Source organism: Argiope bruennichi, chromosome 9 (genome assembly GCF_947563725.1).
Source record: "Argiope bruennichi chromosome 9, qqArgBrue1.1, whole genome shotgun sequence".
Classification (NCBI taxonomy): Eukaryota; Metazoa; Arthropoda; class Arachnida; order Araneae; family Araneidae; genus Argiope; species Argiope bruennichi.
In genome coordinates this window covers 24,241,827-24,258,369 of record NC_079159.1, presented here as the reverse complement: position 1 = coordinate 24,258,369, position 16,543 = coordinate 24,241,827, and the positions used below count along the sequence as shown (strand labels likewise).

General features: G+C 30.8%; 1 protein-coding gene across 3 annotated transcripts in view; it reads right to left on the bottom strand.

Annotated features, from left to right (window-relative positions):
* Positions 1 to 16,543, bottom strand: part of LOC129983723 (uncharacterized) — a 460,651-nt gene that overhangs the window by 13,883 nt on the left and 430,225 nt on the right. For all 3 annotated transcript variants that reach the window (XM_056093321.1, XM_056093322.1, XM_056093320.1), the window contains exons 5-7: positions 2,579 to 2,694; positions 1,544 to 1,646; positions 62 to 151 (exon numbers count right to left, since the gene is read on the bottom strand). In XM_056093321.1, the coding sequence (XP_055949296.1) occupies positions 62 to 151; positions 1,544 to 1,646; positions 2,579 to 2,694 (309 nt within the window). The remainder of the gene's footprint in view (positions 1 to 61; positions 152 to 1,543; positions 1,647 to 2,578; positions 2,695 to 16,543) is intronic.

Sequence of the window (16,543 nt, the reverse complement as noted above, 5' to 3'; positions counted from 1 at the left end):
AAGGAAAAAATAACAAAGGATAAAGTGCAAAATATTTAAAGAAAATAATGAGCTTCCGTACCATATCTTTGAATTTTTTAAGCTCGTTGACTAACATAAGATTGTCATTTTCCAATTTGGCTATATATGTTTGGTATTTTCTTAGGCGGCCCTGCAAAAAACATGCATATAATTAGGTTTGTAAAACTCATTTATTTATTAGGAAACAAATCATGCATTATTGCTTTATATTATTAGCAGTTGGGCAAAATAAATAATAAATAGCAAAGACAGAAAACTAAATTTATAAATACGCAAAACAAAATAAAAGCATAAACAAGAAATTCATATATATAATTCCGCAAAACTGTATTTAAATATATCTTATAACTTATTAAAAATGATACTTTTAAACGTAAAGCTTTCAAATAGTTTTAGACAACCGCCACTTTTGGCATACATTTTGGAAAAAAAAAAAAAAAAAATGTTATATAGCAGTCTCTCAACATTCAGATATCAGAACAGAGAACTACCAAATTAATAAAAATGACGGAATAAGGGAGATTCTTTTTTTAAAAAATCATTCTAATAGTAATTTTTTTTGCACAGAATATATTAAATTATACGTCAATCAGGAGCGATTGCTTTAAGTTCATTTTTTGATGTTTTCTGAATTTTGTTATTTTAATGGAATTGATAATATTCTGCTTGATAATTTAAGGATTTAGTGGCTGCTTTTTTTTCTAAGTCTTATATCAGTACGTATTAATAATTATTAATGCATTAAAAACCCTTAATTGACTTAATTTTTTCCCTTCTAGCCCTAACTAAATTAATTTCTAAGTAACTCATACATAATAAATAATATTCAAAAACTGAGCCTCTTGTCGTACCAAGGTCCCTAACATGACTTTAATGTTTTTCACTCGCGCTTCTGAAAATGTCGGACTATTGAAGAGCAGAATTGAATAATCACTAAATCTCAAAAATGAATTTAAAAACTGAAACTTATATTACTGTATATTCTGCATTCAAGCTTACAACGAAACTAAAAATAAATTTTTAAAACATGTATGACAATACATTTCTTTTCTGCAGCTAACATAAAAGAATAAGGTACTTGTCGGTTCTAATACAACCGACGCCAAGCGCCAAGAAAAAATCTCGCCAATTTGGCGATTTCAATTTTCAAACCATATAGCATGTGATTCGCACGTTCAAAGTTTTTCATAATAAATTATAATGCACTTGAGTATATTTTTATAATTAGGATGCAATATTTTCTTGGGGCTTTATGGTAGCCGTCACAGCCGAATTGCACCAAGAATAATTTGAGCAATTATTCTTTAATTTTATTACAGGTTTGAAAAATTTATAAAATGACTCGTTTATTCATTAAAAAAATTTAGATGTGGACTCATACGCACATAAAACAGAGTATGCCATTATAAATTCATTTCACTTAATATTATTTCTTGGTATAATTTGAAAGAGTTGCCGAAAAACCAAAAAATAAATAAGAAATGGTGTTATGGTTTTAGAATAACAATAAGATAATTCTTACATCATAACCCAATAAAAGAGGAGATCCAGGTTCTGATGATGGAGGATTCGGAGCAGTTTCTGTCGAGTCCACTTGGGTGCCTCTAGATTCCATTCGCTTTTCACTGAAAAGAGAAATGTCAACTGTTTGTATCGCAAGAAACTATTAGTTATTTTTTATAAAGTGAATCGCTTTATCTTAGGCTTATTTTCAAAATGGACATACGAGGCTTCAGATGGAAACATAAAATGGTATAAAAGGCATATAATAAATATTTCAATTTGAACCTAAACTATTTTCCTTTACTATTTACTCTTCAATCTTATTTGTATTTATTTCTTAACTAAAAATAGCGTTATATTAGTTTTACAATAAAATCTAGGTGCGATTTTTTGGACAAACTTTCCATAAAATATAAAGAAATTTGATGTAAAATACCACCAGCATAAATTAATATTATTTTACTCATAAAAAAATGAACTTGAAATACTTCAGATTTGTTAAATCTTCCAAGATTAAAATAAAGATTTTTAAATGAGGTTTAATACACCAATTTTGTCTTTACAACTAAATTAAAATAGTTAAACATATCAACATTCGTATTTCATAACCGTAGAAAAAAAATGCAATTTTTTTACGTAATTTTAATTTGATCACTGACATATAAGCTTACATTTGAATTTTGTTAATTACATTTAATCCACAGAAATTAAGCAGCTGTGAAGAAACAGAATTTATATTATTTTGCAACAAAAAGTTATAAAATTTTCTGTATAAATGACGCTTAAAAATAAGTTTTTAATTAAAGTTTTTTTTATTGATAATTTTATGCATTAAAATTTTTTGACAGTTAAAAAAAGTGGAATACAACAACAGCGCTTAGTATTAAAGATTATTAAAATTGTATATACTTAAATAGTATGTAAAGTTATTTAATTAATCGACGAAAGAATTTAAGTTCTTATAAATATTTTTTTTACTGTACGAGAAATAATTTTCAAACAAAATCGTCGCCTAGATGGCAGCACGAGCTACTGGAAAGAAAAGAAAACATACTTCTCTCTCTTCTGCACTTCCATCCGCTTCTCGTAATCTAGCAGCTCCAGCAATTTGTCCTCCGCTATCTTTCTAAGCTCTTTTTCTTTATCGAGTTCTTGTCTGAGCTGCTGCATCTAGGGTAGAGATAAAAGAGAAGCGGTTTAGAAAAAGAAAAACCAATTTTATTTCTGAGATAGGCTATTTCTCAAAAGTAATTCAACAAATATATTTTGGGACATACTTTTGGAAACTTTGTTACTTAGTAATAAACGAAACAAATTTATTACTGAGTAAGAAAATTCTTTGTTTCTTTTGACTGTGGCATAAATCATGCAAAAAAAATTTCCTTGAACTTTATATTGGTTATTTAAGATATAAATGAAAAATGAGCTAGCTCAGACAAAAATTTAAGAATTCTTCCTAAATATTTCACAATCTAACTTTTGAGTTTTCGATTCAGTTAGCATCATAAAAGGTGAAATAAAGAATAAGCGATAGAATTTAAACGAAAAAAAGAGAATCTTAGAATAAACTCATTACTCATTGTAATTTGGATCACCGTTTATGGTTGCCAATATTAATATGGTTGTTATATTATTGTCTCTGTTCAGCACTAATTAGAAAAAAAAGGTAGCAAAAAAAAAGGTAGATCTAGGAAAAAAGGTAGCAAAAATCTAAGCACACTTTTTAGCTAATGAAAGAAATGAAAACTTATATGAAAAAAGTGACATACAGTTTTAAATTTCCTTAACTCTATATCATAAAAAGGGGAAATGATTTTTATTTCGTTTTAAAACACACTATCTTCCTCATAAAAGTTTTATTGAGACCAAAAGTCAGAAAAATGATCAATAAATCTGAAACGAATATATGTAAGAAGATGTTGTTTATTCAAAATGTGGAAAAGGAAGATGGATGAGGTTTTATTTTTGATTCTTAACAAGAAACCTGAGATGCAGTTGTTGAATTGATGGTTTATATGGGTCGAGTAATGTTAACAAAAGAAATAATACCCTATCCGAGACTTAAAGAATTTTTAATAGAAGGACAACATTGCAAGAAAAATATATAATTACAGACATTTGTTTCTGAAAAGACAATAGAACAGCAATAAAACACTCGCCATATTATGTTCTACTTCACAAATGTTACACAATAAAACTTCAAAAAATTAGGAACCGCAAAGTATGCTATAAAGAATACGGAATCTTTTGAAAACAGAATTCCGTGAAGAACTAGAGCGACAAACTGGTTTAACAAAGATGAATTCATGTTTCAATACGCAAGCTGGCAATTAAAATCTACTTATTTAATAAGGAAGCACATACACACACACACACACACTTTCATCGCTAAAAGAGTTTTGAAAAATAAATAAAACTGCAATATGAAAAGAGCATGTCAATCATACCGGTTTTAAATTTCCTATGCACGTGAAAGGAGAGACATTCAGGCTCCTAAACCTAATTACAATTTAAACAAGAATGCGAAAGCGTCAGTATTACATGAATTAAAAAACTACTTGTATTGGTAAATTAGTGAAGGATTTGGGGAATATCTGTTATGATGTCCTTTCTTTTTATATTTTTTAAACTTAATTTCACATTTCAAGATATTTTTGACAACCATTCTGTTAAGCTATTATTTCAATTAATTTTTTAATTTTAATGATTTTATGAAATAAATCTGCCGTGGCCAAGGAAAAGAAACTTGTGAATTTTTAAACTGGATTTATTTCATTAAGGGAGACATTTTATGTGGAAGAAGCGATGACAAAACTGACTTCGTTTACATCGCGTCACAAGAGCAGAAGAGATCTAAATTTTTCCCTTCAGTGATTTTACTATGAGATTTTTATACGTATTTTATTAACACGTATAGACTTAGGATAGGGAATTTTAGTTATCTTTAAAAGAATGTTGTAAGCATTAAGGATTTTTATTCCTTCAGTCGAAGCGCGTGAAAATGCTGAAATCATCAATTTTGTAGAACGTGTGTAGAATTAATTAAATAAAATAAAAAGTGAAATTGGATCAAGAAATAAGAGAACATTATAGATTGAATGAAGTTAATATGGGCTAAATTAAGACAAAAATTTGGAAATTAATTAGGATTTAAATTATATTTATAGGTATCATTGCATATATGTATATAATTCTTGTAAGATTTTGTCTATAAAACAATAACTATTATTATGAAAAATTATTAAGAAATAATAAATTCCAAACAAATATAGGATTAAAAATTATCATTTCACAGGACTTGTAAAGTATGTGAAATATAATATAACCAAATAATTAATAATTAATATTCCAATATATTACAAAGAAATAATTACTTATACTTTAATGAATGATTTTAATAATTCACTATGCATTGATATACTTTATATTTATTTATTAGAAAACGAGCTTAAGAACATTTTTTTAATGCCCTTCAGTCCAGCGACCCTAGACGGCCGCCCAGTCGGAAATCAGCCACGGCGGTAAAAAAATCAAAGCCAATCATCTTTCATTCCTAAGAAGTAATACACTGAATGACACTTCAATCAAACCGAGCGAGAACCGATGTGCATATACGTCGTAAACGAAACCAATACTTCCACCGAAACTGCCCCAATTCCTGTCGGGAGAGAAAGGACGAGCGAGGAAAAAAAAAAAAAAAAAGAAGAAGAAGAAGCCGTCTTTTGAGTGCGATCACTCGTTGGCTGTCAAGGAATTTCGCCAAGTCCATAATTTCGGCGGAGTCGTTTCCACCTAACCTTGTTTGATAAGTGGGTTACTTTAAAGCTCAAGACTAATGGATTTACTAGACCAGCATTAATCAGGACCCAGTAAGCTTCTTTTACATGCCACCAAGAATAGCGGCGGAAGGCGAATTGGAGTTGGCATTTTATACGCCGATTAAACTCATATTTTAGAAAGGGATGGACCGAGTTCCGGGGATGTCACAAACAGGTGTTCGAGGATAGGTGCCGCAAGAAAAATGAAAGAGCCACGAGGCACGGCCTTTTTAAAGATAAATTTGAACAACGGTAGGGATCTACTTCAGTTTGCAATGCAGTGATCATATTAGAATGGATATTAGAAGCTGATATTTTTAATTGATTTCCGTCTCGCACAGAAATAACTTAAGAAAAAAGCTTAATCAAATTAGAAATAAATATTAAATTTAAATGCAAACAAGGGACCAAAAAGACAGAAATGATGAATCAGGCCTGAAGACTTTTTCAAGGCTCACCCTCAGGCAGGGATTCAAACCTGGGAATTTTTTTCTGTGAGGGGCCAGGCCGGATTCATCATTTCTTTTTGGTTCCTTGTTTGCATTTAAACTTAATATTTATTTCTAATTTGATTAAGTTCACTCGTGTTTTAATTGTAGCAGCATTTGCGCTCTCTAAATACAATGTATCTTTTATTAGTTTGTTTCAGGAAAAATGTATTTTTAATTGAATTTCATAATGATTGGCTTTTTGATTTAGAATCAGTCTCAAATGAAACAACAAAAATGATTAAGTCCTTGCATTCAAAAAGAACAAGATGAATCAAAGTTTGTTTAGACTAGAGCGTGATTATGATTACTAGAGCGTGCCATCCATCATTCGGCACTGATTAACAACTGCTTTTTAAAGAAACTAATGCAGAACTGGAGGAAACAGTTACACACTTCAAGGGCAAGAGGTCACCAGAGTGATCGTTAGGAGGAACACAATTGCCTAATTTACCAAGAAAGTTAAGGTAAAGATGTAGAAAATGTTTCTCGAGATAAGTGCATATTATATTCTATACTGGAAGAATAGAAGGGACTTTGAATATAATGTTGATTCATTCCTTCCCAGAATAAAGAATTCTGATAAGAATGATATTATTAAATTGTTTTTCAAAATACGAAGAGAGAAATAAATTTAATGTATAAGTTATGTTTTATTTTTGTTTCATTTAGAGTATTTTTTAAAAGTAAAACATCACATATACAGATCCTGTGCTCGCTGCATGTCTATTGGATGAATGGCCCGTTTTTGGTAATGGCTGGTATTTTCATTCAAAATTTTTTTACAAAACATCAAGAATTGTTCTTGCTTACGGCACTTGTCACATTTTTGGTGAAATGGAAGAATTGCAGATGCAGTTATCAATGAATGACTGCTTGAGGCTAGATCGCTCGCAGTCATAGCATACAATAATTATCATTAGTAATCTTAAAAAGAAAGTTGTCCGTTTAACGCTCTGTGAAAATATTATTGATGACCGAACATTAATAATGAAAGTCAATGCTAACTGAAAATCTTGTTCAAATTTCGGTAGATGTATCGTTAGCTTGCTCAAACAGCAAAATTAAATGCTTAGTGATGAGTAGTAATAAAAAGATATATCAAAATCCCCCACATATAAAAGAGCGCGAATTCAAAATCGAAAAGGAAATAATACACATCTCATTTGTTAGTTATATATGATCTATGCTTAACCTTTTAACTACGTTGTTTTCTCTACTTTTTCTATAGATAATATACATTATGTTTTGGAAAGGTACTGTCGCATTGATTCGAAAAGAATCCATATCACAACTGAAAAATTTATGGACAACTCATTATTTGTGTACCGAATAATGAAATGCTTCATTTTAGCTCATCAGAGTTAAAAATTCCATGCACGGAAAACGCTTGAGCACTATATTTAAGGAATTAAAAAAGCAAAGTTTAATCATAGCATTTATTAAAAAGAAATAAGTGAGTAAAATACAAAAAAAAAAAAAAATGGAATGTATTGTCACGAATTTGCTGCGTTTAAGAAATCTGACACTTCGTAAAATATAAAAAAATTTTGATATATTTTAATGCCAGAAAAAAAAATCTAACATTTTCATCGAAACACCACGATTCGGAAGCGTTGCAGCAGTTGTTAAAAACCTTTTTTCAACTATTGAGTAACAATACAAATGCGTTTTACGATGGAGAGATGAGCCAACACGCTAAACGTACGAGGTTCGAAGCGTTTACAAGCTTCTAATTTTCCTCAACTACTCCAATGTTTCGACGCCCTGACACGGAAACATAAAGCATTCCTCTTCCATTACACGAAGGGAGAGGGAGGAAAGTGAATGTTCACCCGAAAATATTCGGAATGTATCATGAGTGAGGAGGGTCCACCTTCTAAACTTAGATCCCAAAATACACAGCTACCGGGCCAAGGGCTGGCTTTGCAGAAAAGTGCCATGCGTGCCAGCTGGGGAGGAAAAAATAATGCTCAAAATAAAAAAGGAATAAAATATCTTAAATTTTAAAAGTTTTTTTTTTCACCTTTTTTTAAAACATGGTATCATGTATTGTCTATAAAATTTGAATTCTACTATGCAGACAGACATGATTTTAGGATATCGTGAATTTCCCTAAATGATCTACTCCTCAAGCCGTTTTGCAAGAAAAAGATATTTCCATTAGTATACAGGATAAATACCGTAACAAAGTATATTTCTAATAGCAATTTTGATTGCATGAGTACCAAAATTATTTATGGAAAAATATAGGGTGGCAAGAAACAAAATGTTAGAGGCTTCAGCATTCATTTACATTTTTTGTGTAAAAATTACACTATCAAAAAATAGAGTAACATACCATTAGCGGTACACGCAGTGGCGTATTTCCGACTAGGCCTAGACCCGCTGGGAATCGCAAGCAGGTTGATTAAAAGGATCCTAATAAACTAAAAACTTAGATAAATTTGCAAAAAAGGCAAATTCTAGGAATTATTGAATAAATTTACGGATTTATTGACAACAGGCCAGTTTCTAATACGTTTCCTTACATACATTAAGTCGTTACAGCATTCACAAACACTGAGTATCTGCTTAAGCAATATTGCGTACAAGTGTGAATTTACAATCAGTTATGGCCATAATAAATAAATAAAAACAAGCATTTTCACAAAGCACCTTTGCTTTAGAAAAAAAAAAAAAAAAACGACTTATTATAAAATAAATAATACGTTGTTAAATTTAAAAGATCCTAAATTGTGAAACTAAAATGACCATTAGTTTTTAACTAATGTAATTAAATGAAGGGTTTGATAATCAGCATTGCCTATGGCGGCCAGTGCCTAATCCATTACTGGCCATCCTGTACCATAGTTTGAGAAACCCTTGACATAAAGCATTGAAGCCCAATTGGCAGATGTAATTTATGTCATGATAAAGCATAAAAAATAGATGGCATACTTCTTCAAAAGTTGAAAAGGAAGATGAAATGAAATTTTTTTAAGTTTATATGACCGAAATTCATTCTATCAGGTTTTCAAGAAAATAGATGTTTATGATAAAAAACGCAGATCTTTGACTTTTCTTTCCAAATATTTATGATACACGTTATTTTTATTTATACGAATATTTAAAAGGATTTTACAACAAATAAGATTCAGAGTTTTAACAACGGAAAACAATATTACTTGCACAGCGGTTAAAATTCCATAAAAAAAAACTGAAATAATTTGAAAACCAAAATTTTCCTCTCAAACATTTCAAGAAACAAAATTATAAAGGAAGCAAAGTACTGGAAAGTAAACGAAATGTGAAATAAATGGAATGAAACATGGAACAAAATTTTTAAAGACATTTCCCACTAAAGTGATTCCACTGTCCGAACCTCATCAGATAAGACAAAACCGTCCTCGAACACATTCAATAACATTTCCACTGTTGAAAAGACACCTTTCTGTCCTCTAAAACTTAATTACATTTGACTATAATTCCACCAACCCCCTTTTGACGAACTAAGTTACTGTCCTATCCAAGTCTCGTCCCATTTAATTACCGACGGTATCTTTAATCTACCTTATAACATTATCTCTCTTTCTCTCCTTTCCCCACACCTTCCGTGAAAATTCAAAACCTAATATAAAGGCCTTCCCCTAAGAAGATTTGACTTCATTAGCTTCCCAGACCATCGGAGGTTGATTTGCGTTTATTACTCGGCAGTTTATTTGTCCTGGGTTCCTTGGGGTTCGGGGTTTATTCATTACGAATGCGTTTCTAGGAGGGTATTTCAGACCCTACGGGGTGATCAAACTGAGTTCCGTGCTTGTAAATTCAAACAGCAGAGGGAAAGGGTCCATTTCGGACTTGAAAGTTTCACCAATGAAAAAGCTATCCAAGACGTTATAAATTTAAACGCAGCGCTTCTTAAGTATATAAATAGGCTAGCAAACAAAAGATTTCTTCACCATTAAATGGAATAATGTTTTCTTCCTAATTCGGAAAGAACAGTTAGTTTATCAACTTCAGAAACTAGAGAATTTTCATACTTATTTTTTAATTTAAAATTTTCTTTGTTTTTAAGATAGAAGAACCAAAAAAAAAAAAAAATGACGAGTAATCGAATTTACAAATATGGCAATCATGATGTTGATAGTTAGAAACCTGAAATGAAATGTTGAAGAAATCGTGCAAGAGGCAATTATGTCAACATGCCTATTTCAATTACGCAATTATGTAACATTTTAATTCTATTGGATTTTTTTATACGCTGAACAAAGAAATACCTATAATTTTCCAGAAATAAATTGTCCAGGAGAAGGATGAGAAACAGAGTCTAATGTTAAAAATTTCAATGAATTAGATCAAAATATTATACGAATTCTAAAACAAAAGTTCATTCTGGTATGATAATTACAATTGATACTCTCTTTTTTCATAAAAACACTCTCTCTAATTAAGTGTTTTTCATAAAAACACTCTCTTAATTGAAATGCTTAAAATAAGGTTATTCAATAAAAGTAGTTGAAGTGAAATAAAACCTCTAATTTATATAGATACCGATACATAAAAGTAATTTCTATATTAGCAAAAATTAAACAAGGCAGCCTTAATGACAGCTGGATCAAACTATAACAATGTATAATTGAAGACAAAAAAGGATATATCGCAGAGAAAATTGAAGTACTTACATCAAAGTGCCTTCCAATGACTTAGAGAGTTAACATGGCAGTGATGAACATGAATCGGAAGGGAATTACAAATCACTAGGACGCGCTGATGGACCAATTTGTTAAGAAAATGTTCGCCGAGGTTAGAAGAGCTGCTGGCGGTTTTTCTTCAGAGGAAATACAAATGTGGACATAACAGTGATATATATATATATATATAAGTTGGATACCAAGCTACATCCTCAGATGCTACCTAAGTAAGACTTTTGAAGCCATTCAGACCAAAAGAAATGTTCTCACCTTCTTTCTGTCATAAATTTAATTAGATATCCTATCCAAGATATCCAAAAGGAATTTGAATCCCGACTATCAAAGTTCAAGAATTACCATACTCATTTGCACACTTAGAAATGTAAAATAATTGTTTTTCGCAGTGTTCACTATATGCAATATAGCTACATTTATAGAGTTATTTGATTCCTTTTATTTTATGAAAATAATAAGGTTTTCATTGCCCTGAAGAATTAAACGAGTTACAGAGGAGTTACATAGAATTATAACAATGGTTTGGCTTTGACGAGCTGTTGGTAGGCCTTTGTCCTCAGTCAGATGAGTGTATTTAGTGCGAAGGGAAAAAAGTGGAGCACTGAGGGATAAAGGTGTTGAACTTGGCGTCTGTTTTTTTTTAATGCAATCAGATATCTTCATACCCGTCTTCTAACTTATTAAAGTAGTCTCATATGATGTTATGCAATGCTTACTTCATACCCGTTAAGTCAGAGCCAGCGTAATATATATATATATAACTTTCGATACTCCCCCCCCCCCTATTTCGCGTTCATTCCTATTTTACTCTCTATGCGTCTTCGGGCTATAACTTCTTACGACTCTGCCCTTTATTGGCCGGACAGGTGAATCGAATATTGACCGGTATATTAATACTGGCCGGACAGGAGAATTGGCAACCTTCGTTATCATTTTCTAATGCCTTTAAAAGCGAGAAACTGATGCCTCAAAAGCGATAAATCGCTTGTTTTCTGTTTCTTGCATTTTGTGGCTTCAAAACCTCAAACCAAAACAACATCATGTTCTCACATGATAACAAACTGTAATTCCAAATAAAATGTACAAGCATTTATTCCAGTATTTCCCGAAACCAATTCACAACAATAACAGCAAAAGAAAGTTGTTTTTTAAAAGGGGAAAAACTGAAAGAAAGCCTCCCACTTTCTTCTGATAAATTATTCCGCATGTGAGCCATTAAAATGTCAAAGATAGTTCATCTTAAAATCCCTACATGAAGAAATTACGAGGCAAGGGAAGAAAATAAAAATCAGATCCAGATACTCGCAATTGCTAGTTAAGTTAATCTTCGGTGGCGCGGAGCATCTGAACTCGGGAAGTTTTTAATGTTTATCGGACGTTGCAGCAGCGGCATTTGAGTGGAAATGCGGTTGAATTTGATATGTGCATTTCAAATGAATCCTCATAAAACGTTCCCTTTTTTCGATAACAGGACTTTTTGATCTTAATGTCCCAAGATAAATCCGCGTTCGGAAACATTCCGCTGTCGTTCTTTCATTTGCATAACGGGGATTCATTTTGCTGTTGCCGTTATTATTACTTTTTCTCCAGTTTTTATCCTTCACATGCAAGGCGACTGATGTTTATTCTCTATTGTACACAATGGTAATTTATTCGTGCAGACTCTGGCGCCGGACAAAGTAACGCACTGTGATTTATTCCGCTATTTTCGAAACAAATGTTATTGTATTTTATAGAAGGACACAGATGTGGAGATCTTCAGAACAGAGGAAAACAAAATGATGAGGCGACGTCTTTTCTGTCTCCCCCCCCCCCCGAGTGCGGTGTGCTGAAGGCAAGATAATGGGAAAAATTAGCGAAAAGACGAAGCAAAAAAGCGATTTTATTTTTAATATAAAAGAAAAAGCAGAAAAATTTTAGACAATCAGAAAGTGTAACACATAAATTATTCATCGAAAATATATGAATAATTAGTTAAAACCAGTATGAGCTAAAAGGAAATTAATTACGGATATTATATCAAAACAATAGCAATTCATTAGAATAAAGAAGCAAAATTTTATTTTAATCTTTAGTCGTAACAGTCAGCCGTATTATTCAGATATGTTCCATGAAGGTTTTAAATATATATATATAAAAGAAAGAACATAAAATGGTAGCTTTCAATGGCATCTAAGGTGCAATAATAACACAAGAACATTTCTCACAATTTGTATCAATTTTTACTAACGACTAGCTGGTAGCCGGTACTGGTTGCTGCAACAAAAGAAATAATTTTGGAAATACCGTTTGAAATTTGAAATAACTATCTTGTTTAATTAGGAATGATAGAAAGAATGATATTTATTTTCTTGTCGGCGATGAATACAAATCGATGAAATTAAATTTCGTAAAGAAGAAGTATAAATTATACTTCTATACTATACTATAGAAGAAGTATAAATTATACTTCTATACTATACTATAGAAGAAGTATAAATTATACTTCTATACTATACTATAGAAGAAGTATAAATTATATTTATTCTATTTTTTTTACTTTATTTTTCAAGTATACTTTAGGGTGGACAATATTTTTTGTTTTTCCATCTTCAACAAAAACAAATACATTTTTTGGCAGTCCGACTCGTCAGCATGCAACATACAACTGGCCATGTGAAAAACATGGATTTTCTAAGTTTGGAAAAGTTTTATCGCCGTCGGATGAACGCGGTACGGCAGCGCATAAAATACGAAAAAGCAAAAATTTATTTTTATATATTAGATTTAATATAAGCCATCATTTCCAAATAAAATATTCTGTTACAAAAGTAACATGAAAAGAGCTTTGGAAAAAGTAATATGTTTGGACAAAAATGATTTTTATGCGTTAATTCAATTTTTTGTAATTTATTATTTAATTCTTCAATTACATGTTTCTATTACAACAGATTAAATGAAATTAATCACCTTAAATTTGTCGAATATTTAAATAAAATGCCATAAGTTCCATCAAAAAAATTATTATTTAATTTTCAGAAAAAGTAATTAGGATAATTATTAAAGAATTTTTTTACGTCAATAATATCATTTACAAAATCTACATATTTCATAGCTCATCTTTTAATATTGCAGAAAAAAATATCTGTGTTAATTTTATCCTTTTAAACACACACATTGCACAATTAATTATTTAAAAAATTTATAATACAAATTCTTCATATTACAATTTTTTTTTTACTTAAAAATCTTCTAGGAATCTCAGTAGAAATTTTGGAAATTCCGTTGAAATTCTTAAGTTCAGTTAATAGAGATAGGCAGACCGAAATACGAAATAATGTATCAGGAAAACGGGAGCAAATCCCGTGTTTCAGTTCAGACTCGCAACAAATGCTCCCCAAAGGTTTCAAAGTTTCGGGAGTTATTAGTTTTGATCCTAATCAGACTTGTAGCAAAGCTCCTAAATCACCTGATATCCCCCTGAAACGGTGCTTGCACTCGGCAATAGCTGTAATTTCTTCTCCTGGCCTAATATCACTATTTGGAGCTGCTCTACACTCGCACCGGCATTGCTTTTATAAAAAAGGAGAAAACCAAGGATCTTATATATATATATATATATATATACTCCAACTATTTATTTATTTTTTGCCTCCTTTGTTTCTTTCTAATATTTATGTTGTCATTAGACAAGGTCCTAGCGTCGTTTCTAGAACGGATAATGCGTCCAAAATATAGTGACGTTCTGATAATGACATAAAAAAATGAAGAAAAGATTTTTGGCCCGTGTGTCGTTGTTTTTGGACGGATCAGAAAATATTCATTCGCACTTTTTTTGAGATGTGATATATGAAGTTATTTTTGGCTTCTAACGAATGAAAAAAAAATCTCAAACACTTTAGTTCATATTTTTGACGCTTTATATTTTTAAACTTATTTATTTATACAAACTAATTTATGTTCTAAAATAAATTTCACCGTGGATTTTGAATTACTAAAAAACCTCGTAAAACAACTATTCTTACAATAGAACAATACAAAATGATATGCAAATTAATAAAATTATAATAAGAGAAATATGCAAAACTTTAATTTTTAATCTGTGCAGGGAATAAATAAGGAATACACACACACATACATACATACATACATTAATCTAATTTAAATCCTAATTAATTTTCTAATTTTTTTATCTTAATTTAGCCCATGTTAACTTCATTTTAAAAAGGTCTCTTATTTTTTGATCCATCCAATTTCCCTTTTTTTTTTAATTAATTGTACTCGCTATAAAATTGCTGACTTCAATATTTTCTCACACTCTGAGTAAAAATTCCTAATGCTTACAACATTCTTTTAAAGATACCTAAGATTCCCTTTTCTAAGTCGACACCTAGTAAAGAAATCCTTATCAGAATTTCATATTATAATCACTGAAGGCAAACATTTTTACCTCATTCACTCTTGTATTGCGATATAGACTTAAGCATGTTTTATGACCGTTTGTTTCTAGTACAAATTATGCCTCACGGGATGAAATAAAGAGAAGTTAAAATTCCAAAAGTTTCTTCTTCCATTCGGTCACGCAACCTCTAAAATATGTTTACACACACACACGTGTCTTACAAGCAAAGGAAAAATAAAATATTGCTTTTAATATTGGTGAATATATAATGCAAAAAAATTTTGATAACTGCTTTCTGTTTCAAATGGGCGAGACGGAATATGTTATTAAAACTAATTTAGAAAATTGAGTTATTAATAGAATTGGCGCCATTATTTGAATGGTAAGTTAAAATTCTTATAGCTACACGAAAGAAATCCGATTAAATGTTAAGAATCATTAAAATAATTAGTAACGCACATTTGCTGCATTCTAAATTATAAGAAATGAAATAAAAGTTGTAGTAACAGAATACTATAACAACACTCAAAATTGATAAATACTCAAACTCATTTTCATATTCTGTCAGGATCTAGTTTAACGAAAAGTTTAAAAATAATGGACGAAATGAAAGCACAAGGAAAGATACTAAGCATGCATTTCTTGTATAACACTGTACCATTTTATTCAAAAACTTGGGAGTTCTCTGCGCAATTTTTCTTTCATAAATTCTAAATTTTAATTTTGAATAAAAATAGCTTTTTTGAAACATGATACTAAGCAGTCGAGAACTCAGTCAACCGAAATCTTTCAGCTCGGAACTTGTTGATTTTTATAAATTCCTTCCAGAACCCCTCCAACGAAGCATTCCCGCACCCTTAGGCAGGCACCGCCTAAACGAGAAAGGCAAGCTCCCTCCTTGCCAATAAAATTAACTTCTTAAAGAAGAGGGACAAACTCGAAGAAAACAAGCTACCATCAGTTCATAAATTTCTGCTCAACAGCAATTAGCGATGAAAACGCCAGTGATAAAAACATCCGAGACAATACAATGATTCCCGCTCCATCGTAAATCAAGCACCAGTTCCGTAAAAATCGATCGAACCAATTACATCCGAGTTTGGACTTAAACATCCCTAAACGGTAAAAGGAAAAGAAAAAAATAAATAAAAATAAAAAGATAGAATTAATGATAGCAATTTATTACTCCGTAATTAATACAAAGATTTCGAAAATGGCGGAAGAAGTGGTTTTTACGGCAAAAAATGGGTAATTCAGACAATAGACGCAAAGAATAATGATCAACAACGCTGGGGGGAAAATGATTCATTTTTTTCCACCGATATTAATTATACCTCCGATCCGTAATTGAAAAATAACGAAGAAGGTTGCTAAGAATGTGCTTACGGTTTCATCCCTTTGTGAAGAAATTTGGAGGAATTTAATAAACGATTGTTCTTCAAAATGGGACCCCACCAAATCACTTATTGTCTTATTAAGGCGGAATTTAAATATTTATAAAAATTTGCAAAGGCTCTTTTTTTTTAAAGAAAAGTTCTTTTTGCGCTAAATGAAAGCTAATTTGAAATTAAAACCAATCAAAGAAAACAGAGATTTACAAAAATATGAATTCCAATTGAAATTTTAGACAAAATGAAGTATTTC